General features: G+C 36.6%; 1 protein-coding gene across 4 annotated transcripts in view; it reads left to right on the plus strand.

Moving 5' to 3' along the window:
* The window catches only part of klhl13 (kelch-like family member 13), a 28914-nt gene that overhangs the window by 440 nt on the left and 10522 nt on the right, over positions 1–17952 (plus strand). The window contains exons 1-3 of one of the 4 annotated variants that reach the window (XM_029519883.1): positions 187–251; positions 969–1038; positions 16176–16317. In XM_029519883.1, the coding sequence (XP_029375743.1) occupies positions 986–1038; positions 16176–16317 (195 nt within the window). In that variant the 5' untranslated portion in view covers positions 187–251; positions 969–985. Of the gene's footprint in view, positions 1–186; positions 252–968; positions 1039–3546; positions 3835–12035; positions 12108–16175; positions 16318–17952 lie in introns of those variants that run through there. The other 3 variants (XM_029519885.1, XM_029519887.1, XM_029519886.1) reach the window with 3 other exon arrangements.

Here is a 17952-nt window from a genome sequence, read left to right on the forward strand (position 1 = left end):
TAACGACAGTATTGAGGCACTATAGCCAGAAAATAGGCAAAGCTTCGGTGTGACAGGGTTGCCTCTTGCTTTCATTATAGTTGTCTAGCCTGGCTATTAAGGGCCAAGGTTTTAAATAGTGTTAGCCTCACGTCTACGCTAGCAGGACAGCTACCGCACCCTGGAGTTGTTTTCTCCCCTCATGTCACACTTACCTTTAAAAGGACGAAGCTCTCCGACTGACTGTGTGAGAGCAGCAGCACTTCACAAAGGTGAACTGTCAAATCCATCAGTGGCGTGTCATGATGAATGTGTTACGACGTTGGACCAGGCAGCAAGTTCTGACTCAACTTTACTGGATCTAAATCAACATTTATACTTGTTAACTTTATTTTTACATGATAAACGTGATTTAGCTGGACGTTGTGTAAATAGCGATGGCTAAATATCCGCATACGTGAAAGATTATTCTATCCACCAACACACACGACAGATATTTTTAGCTCCCATTAGCCTAGTTCTGTGTAAAGCAACAAGTTACTTTAGTATGATGCAACTGTCACATTTCAGAAGGGGATGAGGGGTCAAGAAACGTCCTTCTTACTTTCAACTGTAGGACAATACGCATCTAGAATCAGCATGAAGGGATTTAATAACATTACTCAAATACCATGTTGCACAGCCATGGACTGTAAATGTCCTCAATAGGACTTTTCATTGAAAGCAATTAAAGTAATGAAATATTGATGCCATTAAGCAATAAAGTAGTAACAAATGAGTAGTACTAACACTAATTGCAGTAACTCTTATTTGCAAATGCTGAAAAACAACTAGGTCTGCATTTAACAACCTCATCTCTCTCTCTCTCTCTCTCTCTCTCTTTTATTTTTTTTTTTTTGTTCTTGTCTGAGATGTAATCTTTTTTTTTTTTTTAAGGATATGCTTAATACAAATATTAAAAGTACCTTGTTTCTGTGTTTTTTTTTGAGGTGGTTTTGGTGAGGGTATGGAGCACCCTGTACAAAGAGGGGAGACGATGCCCAGCGGACTGCATGACAGGTAAATGCAAAATGTCCCATTGCATTATTTTGTTTTCCAATGTAAATTTGTGCATTTATACACCGCAACGTTGTATTTTATAACACACAACCCTTGCTGAATTCAGGAGCCGATAATAGACAACATTAACTATCATAGAGTACAGTAAGTTATTTTTCTTAGTTTTTATTAATAATCAAATGTTTTTTTACAGTTAGCATTCTTGAACCACATATATTCAGTAAGTAGCAGCCCTCTGTCAGTTCTGTTTAGGAAACAGCTCCCACTCAAAGTCAGAAGAGTTAATCGGGTAATCTCTAATTAGACTAGAAAGAAAAGCAGAAGGGCTGTGGTGCTCAGGGACCAGGAGACAGAGCCATTTCCACACTGTCCACCAGTCTTATCTTGTAATTTGAAAGATATTATATGTTATAAACTTATTGAAAATGACTGAAATATTGTCTCATTTTCAGTATATGTCTTCAGATTTTACTTTTTTTTTTTTTTTGTTTGCTATCAAAATGAAAATATTACCATACATGCATTTTTCATTCAGAGTCATGTGAGACGTGCATTCTCAGCTGTCATTCATGACGCTGCTGTCAGCTAATTAAAGCTAGATGTAATGAGTTTAGATAAAAGATCAAATTGCATATGCTTACTTTCACAGATTTTTGGCTACCCTAAAATCTAGATAAGCGTGTTACAATTTTGTGAGAACAGTTGTTTAGTTCACTGAGTAACGCACAGCCTACAGGCTTTGACAGAGAAGATTAAAGGACTGCAGTTGTGTAGCTGAGGCCTTTCTTCCACTTGCTGTATAAGCACTTAAGGTTTGATTGTGTCGATAGAAGAAAAGCAACAGGTCATGAACAGGATGTAAAACGATCTTATCTTGCCTTTAAACCAGCTTTATGATTTCATATAATATCAATAACCTGCTAAGGTTGTCATGCTCAGTCTGCATCTGTAGCTTTTGACTCATGCTGGATTTTGTCACAAATGAGTGAAAGGAGTATTTTCTTTGACTTGACTTAAGATTTTTAACTGAAACATATTAATTTTAAATAAATGCAGGACAGAAACCACTAGAGAGAGACTTGAATGTACCACTTGTGCAAGAAACATCTTCTGCATGTGGTTCACATGTCAGACATAAAATAACTTTTCAAGAATAGCCTTAATCTTCAAGAAGTTATTTGTAAAGTTGACCATTATTACATAGCCAATATTGGCATTCCATTGCTATTTATGTCGGTGAAACATTGAACTTCTGAGCTTTACAACAAAACTTTATAGCTGTATCATCAATAGCTGTGTTGTGTGGTAAGAAGTGAACCTCTTGTTTTGCTTTTCTTTCACTTTTTTTCTAATGAATTTGCTATGCTAGTCTTGACTTGGTACTTTCTGATATCAGCTCACTCTGATGTCCAGACTGTCCTGAAGAAGTAGTGCTAGTCAGAATTTAGAATACAAGAGTGTACTTGTATTGTAAACACTGAGATGGGTGGGTCATTTGGCAGGTTTAGTCGGCATTTGTAATAGCAAAACTTAGAAATGACTCCTTTTTACTTGAGACCCACTGGATGCTTGGTGTGTGTATTAATGCTGCTTTTGCAGAAGAAACAGGCTGCATGTTTAGTGCATTGCTGCTGTTGCCAGTTCCTTTTCTCTACATAGAGTTTGGTGACCCTATATATTCCATTTCACTTTATTTCAACGAATTTCTGATTTATTTTGGAAATAACATGGCTTTCAAAGGCTACATCTCTATGTGTAGCTGCTTAATACCTTAGGACTTAATATTTTATACCTACTTAACACTTAGTAGTTATTAATGGGCTGATTCCACCCAATTAATATTTAAGAGGTAATTTCCATGTATCCTACTATCTGTGTTGTTTGGCCAAAAATCTAAATAGATCTTTCTCAATAAATTATATGGATAAAGAATATATGTAAAGTAGAGGAAATTTGTAAGGTTTTCATAGTTATCAGATAATTCAGTGTCATGGCTGTAGGGTTAACTTGCTTTGGTGACATCTAAAAAAGGTAATGTGAATTAAAAATACATTCCACCATAAAATAATCTATTTTTGAATTCCTGTTGTTTTTTTGAAATATAAATCTAGTGACCATAAGTCAGTGCATAAAGAATAATACTAATAAGGATATTCCTAAAGGATATGCAGTTTTATTTGGTAGAATGTATTTTAGCACAGACTTAAACTCCAGAGGACAGTAAATGTTTTTGCTCCAAACCAGTCAAGCTGTAAATATCGCAAAGTAGTTTTTCTCCTCTCACGTGTCCCATCTCTCCTCCTCTCTCTTCACTTGTTTTCATAGCAGGAGCTGTAATCACAACTCCTTTAACAAGGTGGCACTGTTGCTTAGCTACTGGGCTATTCGCAGACACTGAAAGGCTGATGGGAAGGCAGGGCTTTTTCCCCCTCCTACCACGAGACAACCGCGAATGCAGCAGGGCAAGTAGTCGTGGTGGATGCAATCTATTGGTTTCTCAGTGCTGCCGCTAAAGTCACAACCCTGACTGTAGCCTGCACTGCCTATACCAGTGTTTTTCTATAGCTGCTGCTGTTGCTGCTCTCCCTCCCCCTTAAATGGTGTGGGCAGAGTGGGATGGAAGACTGCATTGGAAACCTTTTCATGGAAATGGTCTTTGCTGTTGGTACTGCTCTAGCACCATTCTGGTGACAACAACATGCCGTTGAAATGGAAAAGCGGTTCTCCTGTCAGCTGGAAATTCCCAGTACCAGTTCTTAAGACATCTAGGTCCTCACCCCTTTCGCCTGCATACATGTGAGTAAGAGACATAATTGTGTATGCATTATACAATTGTGGCAGTGTGTATGTGTAATGTGTATCTATATGGAAATTATTTGCCTTTTATCTGTGAGTGATTTTATTTATTTTTTTATTTTATTTAATTTTTTGGTGTGTGTGGGGGATTTATTGTAACAGTGTTTTCTGTTGCAGCCTTAATTAGGCAGAATGCGATTGAGCCTTGTAGTGTGTCAAGACATATGCCTTGTCCAGCGTTTATTTTATGTTTCGCCGGCAAACTGCTTTTCTCTTGGACCAAAGGACTAATTATGCTGCTAGTCTGGACATGGCAAACACCACATCCCTGACTCTTGCCCTCTCCCCGTGGCTATGTTTATTTGGGAGCAGGGACTCAGCAGCTTGGGAGGAGCCTGCCTTTGTCAGGATGTCTGGCGTGCCCTGATTTAGAAGCTATTGTCATCTGCCACTGTTCAGGAGGGGAGTGAGGGGGGGTAAAATGGAAGTGCTTCATGCAGCCTCTCTCCATCCTCTCTTCATCCCTTTTTCTGAGCTCTGCTGAAAAGGGCAAGTGTCTTGTTTGACTTTTGATAACCAACATGGTTTGGGCTAAATGGAGTGAGGACCACAATGACAAACAAAAAACAAAACTGTTTTCGTGCTAAGCTAGCTGATAGCCTAAAGGTAATTTCATGAGCTAATAGGGCTTACTTGGATGGATTTTTACAAAATTGGATTTATGCAGTCTACAGTTATGCTGCCATACTTATGAGCTTAAGAGCTTAATTTTGCTAGTTTTACAGAAATGTTTATTGAACTACAACACAGCAAGAGAAATGTGTGCTATAACCTCTCACTTCTCCTTCAGTGTGCTTGGTGACATCTGCAACTTGTCTTATTGTAAATGTATGAAGATGGTATGTCTTTACATTTATATCGCCCCATGTTCAGGTCCTGAAACCTTAAGAATCCCAACTGAATTATATCCCACAGTTTGCTCTCTACAGAATGACAGAATGCGTCTTTGACACAATCTACAATATCAACTGTGCAATTACAGAATTAATCATATATGGTATTGTGGCAGGTTGTTTAATTGTGGCATCCTGTTTCACATATTATTTAAAGCCACACATGGAAGCAGCTCACTTTAAGCACAATTTTAGGAGTTGACCTGTGAGCAGTACAACTGGGTCAGCTGAGGTGTAAAGGCACCTCAATAGTTAAAGAATTGAGGTGAAATCGCATCCTTCCTTCCTGATAATTTGCGGACAAAACTGGTGACCTCCAAATTGTTTTATTGTTTTATTGGCATGTAAGTTATTGATGTATGTTATCCAAAATATTTGCCATATTAGATAATGAACTGTGTTAAGCATATGTTGCATACTGTGTATACCAACAAGCAACATAGATTAACACAGAATTGTGACTACAGATACCAATAATATATTGTTTTTAGAATTGTATTGTTTATTCAGCAAAGTGTTTAGTGTTTAAACTACCATGTGACTTTCAATCTCTATATATTTAGTCACATAATAGCCTTTAACAGCTTCAGTAAGCTTTGTGTGGCTTACTCACATCATAGTGTATTTAATCATATTTTTTTATTTGTGTATTTTTTGCCAGGTGGCAGTTGTTTTAACTTACTGAACACAAGTTGGCAAGTGAAGGATATTCAAGTCTTGAGGCTCCACCTTACTCTGCCCACTGTTGCTCAGCCCCACCAGACCACCTTCTATTTTGAAGCATGTATATTGTAAGCTGTGTTTTTAGGCAGGCTGATATTGGGCCCCCAATTATAGGTTACTCTGTGGTCACGGAGGAGTCACTCTTTATAGGCCCTTTGCATGATGCCCCTGTCTGTTTGGCTTCAGAGACATTTTTAGCTTGGTGTGATGGTAGGGTAATCTTTGTATCCATAACTAAAACAGTGAAATTATCGAAGATGCAGTAGAGTCTATGGAATATTTGATGTACATAATGTGTAACAAATTAGGAGCTGTTTGCACAATGTGCTTGGCTGTTTTGAAACCACCCTAATCTATATATAGACTGGTGAACTGCCTGTGGTGCAGATTTCATGCTAGCAAGGAATGGTAAAGGTTCCCTGCCAGTGTGACCCATGGAATAATCTTCAGCTCAGTAAGAAGTCATTGGGTTTATCTTTCATTCTACAAGAAGTCCTTGAAATAAATGTCATTCCCTACCTTACAGTGATTCAGGTCTAAGCACTTAATGTGTGTGACTGCTGTCTTTAGTAATCACCTCTTGGAGACATCCTGTTGAGCCAGCAGCCTTAACTGCGGCAATGCCTGTTCAATTGAAGTAAGCATGTCACTCCCATTTTTTTCACACCCCTTGTTCCCTGCCACTCTTTGTCATCAGTGTAATAGAGGGAAAGTGCAGGAAAAACAATCTTTCAAGAATATAAAATAGAAATTCCATCTCGTATATTTTGACTTTCTTATTTCGCTTTAGCATATTAAAGTCTTATATGCCGCTGTCCCATTGGTACTGACTTCTTATTTAATGTTCAAGTTAATGCCAGTGTGATGAAAATAAAATCCATATAAATATAAGTGTTGTAGGTAAAAATGAGAGTTTTAGAACAGAGCTTAGAAAATTTGGCTGCTTTACATGTCTCACGTGGCTGTCAAATCCTACTGCTGCTGCTGAGTCCTCTGTGAGGCTGCCATGAGACGGTTTTAACAGTCTCTGAGGTAAATGGAAAATTAATTTACATATTATCTTTAAAACCCACTTCATTACCAATCTACATTAATTTGTTTGTTTAATAACAATTCTAAATAAGCAGAACGAAATATGATTTGACAAGTGATAAAACTGAATAAGAGCTGGGTTTGCACTGCAGGATTTCCATTTACTCTGACTTTGGGTATCAACTTCCAATGACAAAAAAAAAAATAAATTTTTCATTGTTAAAATTTCATAAAACAGTGGAATTATACTCAGTGCTCTCACTTGTTATATCACAGCATGATTTATGTGTTAATTGGACTCATGGATGATATGCCAGTTGAGATGTAATGAACAGAAATGCTGCTTTTAGCCAGTATACTATATGATTTTAATGGAAGCCTAAATGGAAGTGCTAAATCAGCCCACTAAGAAATGAAGACAATAAAGAAAAGTGTATGACTTATATCCTCTATAAATGCATGGGTAGATAGTCAGGTATCACATTAATTCACATTAAGTTGTTTAGTTTCTTCAATTGTTTGCTTGAAAACATAAGCAAAATATTGACTGCCTCCTTCCTGAAAGCAACAATGTTTTTCAATTAGGCCATATTGTGGTGTAATTTTGATATTCATGTGTCCAACCTTGTGTGAAAATGAAGTCATTCTGAACTTTCAAGTTTTATGATGTAGCTTTTAATTTAACTTGCCCTTTGGAATGGATATCAAATTCTTGCAGACTTGTGGCCATGTTGTATAAAATGCAGTAGTCACCCAGGGATCATTCATTTTCACTGAAAGCCATAGGGGAGGCACAGCCAGTCTGGCTGGCAAATCATCAAGTGAGCTCAGTCAGGTGAAACAGTCATGTCTTTGCTCGTGCCCAAACAGGCACACTTATTTCCCTGCTCAAAGCTGAAATGTAATGACCTTTGGGCAGGTTTCACCTCACAGTTGACCAGTTAGACATATCATTATATCTGAAAAAGAATAAATCTTAAAATCCTGATGCATCCTGGAACTCCTTAACTGGGTAGATCAGATCCACTATGTTCCTACACAACATCGAATAGGGGATAAAATTGAAGAAATGTCCCTCAAATAAAAATATGACTTGGAAGATTTAATAATAGTATAGTTATGAATCCTTATACATTCAGCAGTTATGTCAGTGTTATTTAACTCTTTCCACGTCAATCTTTTTATACTTGGCTGTTTTGTCTCTTACCAAGAATGTAAGGTTTTTCAAACTTGTTCTAACTGAAGTTCCTTCCTGTGCTTACATTGCTGCACATTTAGAGGTTATAATTATTTCTATGTAAAGGTAAAGCGCAACATGACAATCATGGGAAATGAAAATTTCAACGTTGCTGACTTAAAGAGAGGCTTCCTAATACCTCTTTCCTCGACGCATCCCATTTGCTTCTCTTTAGACTCTGAAATCAGTCCTTGGGTACATGAATCCTGCCACGTCTACATATGTGGAACAGTTCCACTGAAAGAAGAGACTATTCTATAATTATCTCTTAAAAAAACAACAACAAACAGTAAAATGGTATATTCTTGCTGCCTGTGTCCCCCATAGATTACACATACTCAGCCTGATCATGTTACATCATCCTGCAGGTTAATTCAGCCTTTGCTTCATGTGGACAGATTGCTCCACCCACATATAAACATGCTCTGAAGCTCATTTTTCTTAACCACTTGTGATGCAGGTTGACACTCAGGTTTTGAGACATAATTTTGGGCACTCATAAATTCCCCAGTCCTTTCTCATATGAAAGCCTTGACCTTAAAGTGCTCTTTTATTATAAGGTTTAATTACAGACTCATTATAGCATGAAGACAACTCCGATTAAGAAATGATTGGAGCAATTATCTGGAGATCGCGGCCAGTCTGTTCTGAACAGAGTTAGTCACAAATGCGTAACACAATACTGGAAATATTAATGCACCAAAAGCTCAATAGACTAGTTATACAGAATTGTTTGTCAAAAGATACAACAAACTTGAGCAACTTGATCACAGAAATGTGATGCAAATTACACATCTGTCATGCTATATATTGTGACTGAAACTGTTTTCTTTTCAGCAACGGACTTTTGTTGCACTTTGAAGTTCATGAAGTTAAGATTTCCTCTCCAACACTAAGGCAATTTTTTTTTTTTTTTTTGCAGCCATAGTACCTATTTAAACTTTATTTACATCTTCTGATTGTCCAGTGAAATTCTACAATTTTAGGCTAGTGTGTTTTGACGTTCAGCCATAGAGTATTCATTCAGGAAGTACATCGGAATGGGCAGAGCAAACAACATTTGTCAGACATATGGGAAACAGATGCTTGAAATAGTCAGAACTGACTAGATTACAGCTCATTTTTATTAAAATGGTGCTTGAGTTTAAAAATGTCTGCCTTCATTATAATGAACACCTTCACATTTTCACACTGCAGTCTAGCGACCAGACAAATTGCCACATTTTAGACACACCAAAATATGTTTGATGGAATGAAGGCTGTATGCAAGGGGAATTTAAAGACTGTACAACTACCTCCTTTTCACTGCTGTGTCGTTTCTCGCTGTGTCAACAAAAGTCAAACAAGAGCTGCATCCAATTTTTATGAAATGCTGACAGAAGTTTCTCAGTCATATTGCCAGTCTCATGCTAGGTTGGTATTTGCTTGAAGTGTTGAGCATGCTAATAAGTAAGCATTTTTAAATGGCATCCAGGATATTATAGCATCAGTTTGAAATTGGGACTACAGTTCAATAATGCTGCTGACACAGAGATTGTAGACTTGATCTAAAACGTAGAGACTTCTATTTCTTTTATTTATTTATTTTTTCTTAAAAAAAAAACAAACTACTTGGGTTTGACTGCATTATAAGTTGGTGATGGTTTTTATTTTAATTTTTTTTCCTCAGGAGAAGAAGTTGTTGGCACTAAATTGCATTGCTGTGTTTTTGATTGAGCTGATTCTTCAGTGTAGGTGTCTATCATTGCTCTGCTTGTGAGAACAAATGAAGATTTCCCTCCTGTTACCTCTCATATCACTTTAGACTTTTACAGGGAGTTGCCCTTGTAAAATTTTCTTGTGCCTTATCACCTTCAGTGACTTTTCTATTTTATGTGTATGTCGCTTCAGAGCACCAGCCAGGAGTCATGAAATGTTTTTGTTCGTGCTGTGGATTTTTGTGTGTGTGTGTGTGTATGTATACTTCTGCCTCTGAGGCTCTTCCTGCTTTCCTGTTAAAGCAGTGTCACATTAGTCCACTGTAACCATGAGCAAGTAGGAAATGTAATTAAACTTTTAAATGTGTGTGTAAAGCAGTTTGTACAAAATATAGTTCAAGAAAAATGGGCTGCAATCAATTTTATATTAGCACTACACACATTTTATGTGGGATGCCGATTTTTTTTTTTTACTGATGGTGCTTCCTGTGTCCTGTGAGTAAAAGTTGTCAAGTAGGGTCTGGAACTGACTCCATAAAGAATTTGTTTGATACAGACTCAATCATCCGGTGCACCATCATCAAAATGCGAGCTGACCATATCTTTAAGTCTATCTTAAGTGAGTAGAACTATTCTCTAGTAAATTCCTCCATACAATTTCTCAGTTCCGAATCCATGGCATAGCTCTTTCAGATGTTCAGAACCTGAAATAGACGGGCTTAATGAAGTTTCCATCAATGTATGGCTAAACATGACAAGACAGCAAAGCTATACCCATTAATCTTTTAAGACCCTTCTACTGTCATCCCTAGGAAAGTTGAATTTGAATTTAACTTCCTGAACTGTCTCTGGTGGAAGGATAATTTTTAAGCTTTCCACTGACATGAAGGGACTGGGTAGACTGTTCTCCTTGTTACATCATTATTTCTTTTTCAATCCTCTAACTTCCATCCCTGTTTCTTAATTTCGCCTTTGGCCTCTTTTTTTTCTCCTAGCTCCATTCAAAACTTAAAATAATGGAAATGTAGGTGTTGGTGGCATTAAAATTAGGGATCTAAGCTATTACCAAATAAAACGTACACATATAAGCAAGAGAGCATAAGCTAGTATTAGTCTTCTTATTAAACCAAAAGATAAAAGGGTTTTACCTTTTGTTCTTTAAATGATCTTTTTGGCTTGAGGTCAGTGTTTTTTAACAGGAAAAGGAGGAAATTGGATTTTTATTTTTTAGGCTCATTTTAATTAAGGAGGAGGATCTCCAGGTACCACACAATTCAATTAGATGATTATAATTTTTTTTTTTTTTTTAGAGGGTGGGGTGGGGGGTTTGGTGCAGTGGGCCTTCTCCACTTTCAGGGTACATTAACACAGAATTGCAATGTGTGTCAAGCACTTCAAACCCCTAGCACAGTTCAGGACAGATCGCCATTAACGTGCCTGAACAGATCATCTTTGCTGCATTGTCATGACGACAGTCACTCCTGGAATATCATGCATCCATGACTTTGCTCAGTCTTTGAGCAATGTTGTTGTTGAAATGGTATACCTGTACATTTTAGGAAGCTTCTATTTGTTTTATCTTGTTATAGAAATGCACACTGACTGCTAAACTTGAAGAATCTCAGTCAACTGATTGGTGTCAGACAGATGGTTTGACTCATCCCTAATTTCAATACTTAATTTATTTTTTCTGACAGCGTAAATGTTTGCTACTCATAAAACATAGTATACATTTGTAATGATCAATAATTAAGAACAAATTAATTAATTCTGTTATCTTTTATTGATAACAAAACATGAAAGAGTTTATCAACTGGAAGCTTATATTTGCTTGAATACTTACATGCATACCGATTTTGCCAAGCACCAAAAAGAAGCTCTTTTCCAGCTCAATATTCCCTTCAACGTAATGGAAGCTAAAGTTCTTCCAAAAGCTAGCTTTTACATTCATCTCAGTCACTCACGTTTGGCCCTGAGGCTCGACACACGTTTTACATCCGTGACATTTCACCATCCAATGGGTACAGCTGTAACGCCCATCTTTCAAAGTTGTTACAGGCGGAAATGGAGTTATGAATTGCTGATGACTGATTTTTATTTTATGTATTTATTTATTTATTTATTTTACATACAGTTTGGACTCAGGGAGATAAATTTTCTAACATGTGAACAATGTACAGGAATATACTGTGTATCAAATTAAACTCTTAAGCCATATTTACCAATGCATCAAACTGTTCATTTTCATTTGATGTTAATTTGATTAATGAAAAAAAAAAAAAAAAAAAGGTTCTCACGAAACTCTCCAAAATATTTCTTTGATAAACTGAAAATTGGCACCAGTAACAGGCCTTTGCCAGAGTTTGTGAATTCTTCTTTGATGTTTCATTAAAAACTGTCACTGGTCAGTGCGAGGCTGGTCTACATCTTTATTTAGGATCATCATCAAACTCTCTGGTCATGGGTAGAGTTAGAGATACAGTCTCTGGTGTGTTTGGGAAAGACAGAACTTTTATGTGGAATGCTGTAGCCGTTGTCTTCTTTGTTTTGTTCCGGCAGCCACCAACACTCCTTTGTGGTTTGGACAACCCACTCTCTCCTCGCTGCCTGTCCAACTTACCACCTGATGGGGTAAATGTACCAGTACATTGCCTGTGCTGTGTGTCAGTGTGATTGTGACTGTGCCAGTTTCTCAGCGTTTAGTGGTTGTGGTGTTTACAAATTCCTACTAGAGGCCATCCATGATCATACTCTTGTAAAATGTACCCTATTAGAGAGCCCATCCACCCGTTGTCTATCCAAAAATTGTTTAATATCCAAGTAATATTCATGAAGGTATGTAATAGACCTTCAGCATGTGTCAGGTAGAACATATATTCATCCTTACCTTTTTGTTGTCTTCATGTTTTTTTGCTTGTTGCCTTTTCGTTAATGCGTCCTCATTGATCCTTTTACTTGTTTCCCAGTTCTTGTATGTCATGTGAAAGGAATCAGTATTCTATTCAACCTGACCCTTTCATAATGTTTATCTATCATGTGCGCAAATGTCTTTTGTCCAATCATCATGGATAAAAAAAAAAAAATAACAACACTGCAGTTGTCTGTTAGCCAATGAAGTCGTCTTGGTGTGTTCAAGTGCAAAGGTGTGAGGGGATCTAAAGTGACACAAAATGTTTGATCAGTTAGCCTTTGTTGGATCTAAGATGGGCCAGTATAACTGCCATAAGTGAAATTTCTGTGAGAAGAGAAAGTTTCATTTCATAGTTCCTAAGACGAGTGGCCATTAGCTGTCTTCTTTCAGGAAGATTAGCATGTCAAATTGAATGAATTTTTTTTTTTTTTTACACTTACTTTTCTCTCTGTGTCTTAATCCCAATGACAACCTGATTATGCAGCCAAAGTAGTGCTGACAGGTTTGCAGTGTGGGAGTGAACTGACTTTTCTCACCTCCAGGTGACTTTGGATAATTGTGATTCACAACTTTGCAAATATATTACACATTTCCAGTGTGATCTATTTCTGAGAAATATGTTTATAACTACTACATAGCATAGAACAACCCTCACCATTTGCATGCAGTCCGTTTTGTTTTAATAGTTACTTTTTACTAGCACATCCATTTCATATTTATGTGTGCATTGTGAACATCACAGGACCAGTCCCTTCTCTATTTAATAAACAGAGTAGCCTTAGAGCATAAAATTAATATGCCAATTAACACTATTCTTAACCAGGGTTTTGTATTAGACATAGTATTAGATTCGTTTTTGAAGCTACCAGTTTGTGTATCTTTTCAAGGTTGTTTCAATGTATGTTCAATAGAAATAATATAAGAGCTTTGACTCATTAAGATGTCAGTGATGCAACTTTATTATGAGCCAAATTTCTGTTCAGCTGTATCCTTGTGTAATGACACTAATGTTACTTATCACTGTTGTTTAGTTTTCATTGTTTTTGACGAAATGGGGAAGCAAAATTTGCTAAATTTGGGTTATCTGAATGATCTGATTAATAAATCCCAGAGTTACTTTGAACGATGTGTCATGGTGTACTACTTGTTTGAAAAACATGCATATACATCTGTCACTTTGGGAAAAAAATGTACTTTGAACTTTTTCACTCAGAATAGACCTGATGTAGTTTATCATTACACAACTGACTTTTTTTTGTTTGTTTATTTGTTTCTTTGTTGTTGTTGTTTTCATTTGTTTTGTTTTGTTTTGTTTTGGGTTTTTTTTTTTTTTTTTGTTTTTTTTTTTGGGGGGGGGGGGGGGTTTGTTTGTTTGTTTGTTTTTTTTAAATGTATGGCTTTTATGGTTGTCTGACAAACATTTTAATTGCATCCAAATACTATGTTTTATGATAAATAGTTGCATAATCTCCTTTTTAAAAAGAACAAATGGGATATACTTACAAATTTTGAAATGACTTTGCTAACCAGAAAAAATCAAAATGACCTGGAATTGCTTCATTATATAAATAGCTCACCCAAAAACCATTAGTCTTTTACATCTGACAAGCGGTGCCTGCTCATGGGGCTGTTTGAAGACACAAATCTACTGCCATGCTGAGCCAGACATTTTTGTAAAGGAACATTTTATCAAAACCAGGCCAATCTTCATCTGAAAATGAATGCCTTTTAAGGCATCACATCCATCGACTATTGTCATTTCTACATACTGCATGAAGAATAGTTGTAATATCTGGAGCTCAGTTTTCATTCAATGGGTCTTTTTATTGTAGTTCATGGTACGTCTTAGCCTGTGCAAGTTGAGGCCTATTTTTATATGCAAACTGTCCATTACTGTATAATCAGTCAGAAATCATTCTTCTTGCTGTTGCATCTGCTTCATCACCTTGCTTAAAGCTTTTTGTATGTCACTTATAAAACAGGTGCTTTTCTCATAGTCTTTTTTGAAATTATTCTGTTAGAACCAAGGACAGCTGATTTTCTTCTTAAAGAGGCAGAAGTCTCACCCCTAAAAGTACAAAGGACATCAATCAAAGAAGAGATCTCATCCACATGGGTGTTTTTGACAGAACTTTTGCAGACAGTTATGCTGTCTACTAGCAGATGAAAAATGCTTGGCTGGTTTTACTGATCATCAGACTGTTTATAATTAGTTTTTTCCCAAATGAGCTTCATACCCTAATGGAAGTTTTGTTTTCACAAAATGTGTTCACATCCCTGGAGTATTCCCCCTTTGGCTTTTTAGTCACACTTGGCATCTACATCGTTGCATCACAGACTGAAGTCATAGTCAAAGCTTGTAGATTTTTATACTTTAAATTTTTGCACTTTAACACTTTTTTGATTACACTATCCTAGAGCACCAGGAATATCAAAGGAGATGCATGAATACAGACTGAGAGACACAAAAATTCATGTGCCAATAGAACAGGTTGCTTTTGTTTTTCCAAGAAAGACTCCGAATATATATTTGTAGTGCTTAATCTCATTCACTACTCATTCACTCACTACCAGTGTAGCAATGTGCTCCCACTGAAAACAAAGCAAAGACTGTGAATATATTGTTTCATCTTGTAGACACTGTTTTCCTAAAAAATAATAATCTATTCAGAGCTGCCAATATCAGCTAATATCTCTCACTCACATTGATGGGAGCAGGAGGCAAACTGCCATGGAAGATATTGGCTATACTATAAGGAGAAATGTGTGATTCAGTGTCTTTAAGGACATGTAGACAGACGCTATTGACATTACTCCCCAACCCCCACTGCCACAAACACTATGGAAATCCAGCAAATGGTTTTTGACCTGACACTGACACCAGATAAAAGGTCAGGGAGTTACAAATATCATCTTCAGAGGACCATCAATGCTCATACCATATTTGACACTCTTGCGAGTTGTTGTTGGGCAGACTGTCTAACCAAGTCACATTGCCATTCCTTCAGCACAAGTGTTTGACTTGCAGCTTGTCCATCTGTGACATTAAACGAGCCAGTAAAGTCACATTGATAACAAATAAAATGTTAATGTGGAAGTTTAACAGCTTCACAGTAGAGCAAATAAATTAACTTTTTGTGTTTAACAGTTTATTTTGTTGAAATGCTCATGGATATTTGTCAACATAATGTCTAATAGAAAGTAGTTGCTGTAGTTTCATTGGCCATGGCTATTTTGGATTTTGCCACCCCGGCATTTGTCACTTGTCACATTCATCACTATTGCTTTGAAGGTAAATGTGTTGCAGCTAATGTTTCTCTTACTTTCTCTGTTTCCCAGCTGTTATATCTTATACATGTAGCTATTTCGCTGAATATCTGAAAACATATGAGCAATGTGTATTCCATTTTTTTTCCCCCTCAAATCTAGGAAAATGCAGTTTTCAAAGAAGATAGAGATTTTCAGTGACACACACAATCAAATATAAAAACAGCTAATTATATTTTATGCCACTGAGAGGGTGAGTTTATTTATGCAAGGGCACTTTTTGAATGTTAGACCATGCTTGGTGACTTTCCCTACATTATTTTCCCAACTGGCTGAGGCTTACAGACGTGCAGCTTTTAGGTGACAATTCGTCTAACAATTGGGCTATCACTCAATGCGTCCTCTAAGTTGTGTCACTTTGAAAACTTGTCTCTGTCCTACTTTCTATCAGCTAAAATTAGATGGAAACTTGTTTTTGGCTACCCTTTTCAAGTAAAAACGTCTTTCCTTTTTCCTAATAGATCCCTTGTGGAGGACGACGACGCTCACATGAAAGTTGCTCTGGGCTATGGTGATATGGGCATCTCTGCTCACCTTCAGGCATCAAAGACTGGAAATACTCGGTTTTTCACAAGCAACACACACAGCTCAGTTGTTCTGCAGGTGAGAGTTCAGACAAACAGTTACAATGTCTTCGGAAGAATTGGAATATTGTTGTCATGCAATAATTATGGTTGTTTTTTTTTTTATATATATATATATATATATATATATATATATATATATATATATATATATAAATTCTTCTAGAGTTCATAGAATTAATATAAGCTACATAGTAGTTCCATTTTATAGCATTATTTTAGATGAGATAAAGCACTAACCAAGGGCTACAAAATGAGGAAAATATCAAAAATTAATTAATGATGTAGCTCTGATTTTGTAGAAATACAAACATCCATCAAAGAGCCCACAGCAAAAATTACTGGGTACAATTTAGTAGCTTTTGATAATGTTGCAGTAAATGACCAGAAGCATTTGGGTTTCTGTCTAATTTGATTGAATAAGGACAACATGAATATTTTCATGTATTCCTTCTCAAGAATGTAGCAGAAAAGCTTTAACGGAATGAAGAAAATTTTTGAATTTGGAGCGCTCACTTATTTAAGTACATGGCATCATATTGAAGAACATTAACTATGTAGTTGCTGCCACAGCCTTTTAACACAAAGTTTTGTGGAGAATGATTTGTTTTTGGCATCAGAGCACACTAAATGTTGAAGACCATCGTGTCTGGTAGTTTGATCAGTGAGTGCATTTGAAAGAAACCCAGCTAAAAATCCCCATTAATTCTTTTAAGAGTTTCGGCTGGTGTAGTTTGTTACATGTGCTATACATTTAGTGGCTGGCTCAACATTAGCACTACCTGCCATATCCATTATTTATTTATTTTTATTTTATTATTATTAATTTTTTTTTCCATTAGATGTGGTTGTCAGTGAAATTGAGCGTGTGAATAAGTGAGTGGATGTGTGAAGAATGTGGTGTGAGGGTGACAAGAAAAGCTAAATGTGTTGCCTAAAGTGCACAGCAGCCAACTCATTATACAAAGAAAAAATTTGCACGATGTGACTCTACAAAGACTTTCAACAGTTGACAACATCATGTAAATCAACAGTTTGGCCAGATCGGGATTATTTGTTTTTCATATCAACCGCAGGATATAGCCAAAGTTTGATATACTGGAGCTAATATCTCCATGCAATGCAACTATGTGCCTCTCCCTACAAGGTTACAGGGATTGGCATTCCTTATGGAGCCCCCTTGTCATACCAGCTCAGTTTTCTGTGTAGACAGAAAGTAGTAAGGTCCATCATTTAACAGCTGTTTGTGTGCCATTTATCTAATTCTAACATTTCCCATATGTAACAAATTTGCTCAAACACAGCATGGCATGCATGCATGACATCCTGAAATTTAAATTGAATATGAGCATATTATTTGTGTTTTGACTCCTAATTGTGGTCATCTTTCTTTATGAAATAAAGCCACGCCTTGAATCATTCATACATCTCCACCGTGACACTGCCTTCCTGCAAGCTTTTAGCAACAAAAAATGTATGACTTGGATGGTATTTCCTTACAAGTGCAACTGTCAGAAAAGCGTGCCAGCATCAATAAACGGAATTGACAAACTCTTAGTTGTATTAATCCTATGGGTTAGGCACTGTTAAATCTCTGCGGTCCAATTCCAGCAATTTTACAGTATAGTTCTAATTATAAACATTAAACTCTAAG

Source organism: Echeneis naucrates, chromosome 14 (assembly GCF_900963305.1).
Source record: "Echeneis naucrates chromosome 14, fEcheNa1.1, whole genome shotgun sequence".
NCBI lineage: Eukaryota > Metazoa > Chordata > Actinopteri > Carangiformes > Echeneidae > Echeneis > Echeneis naucrates.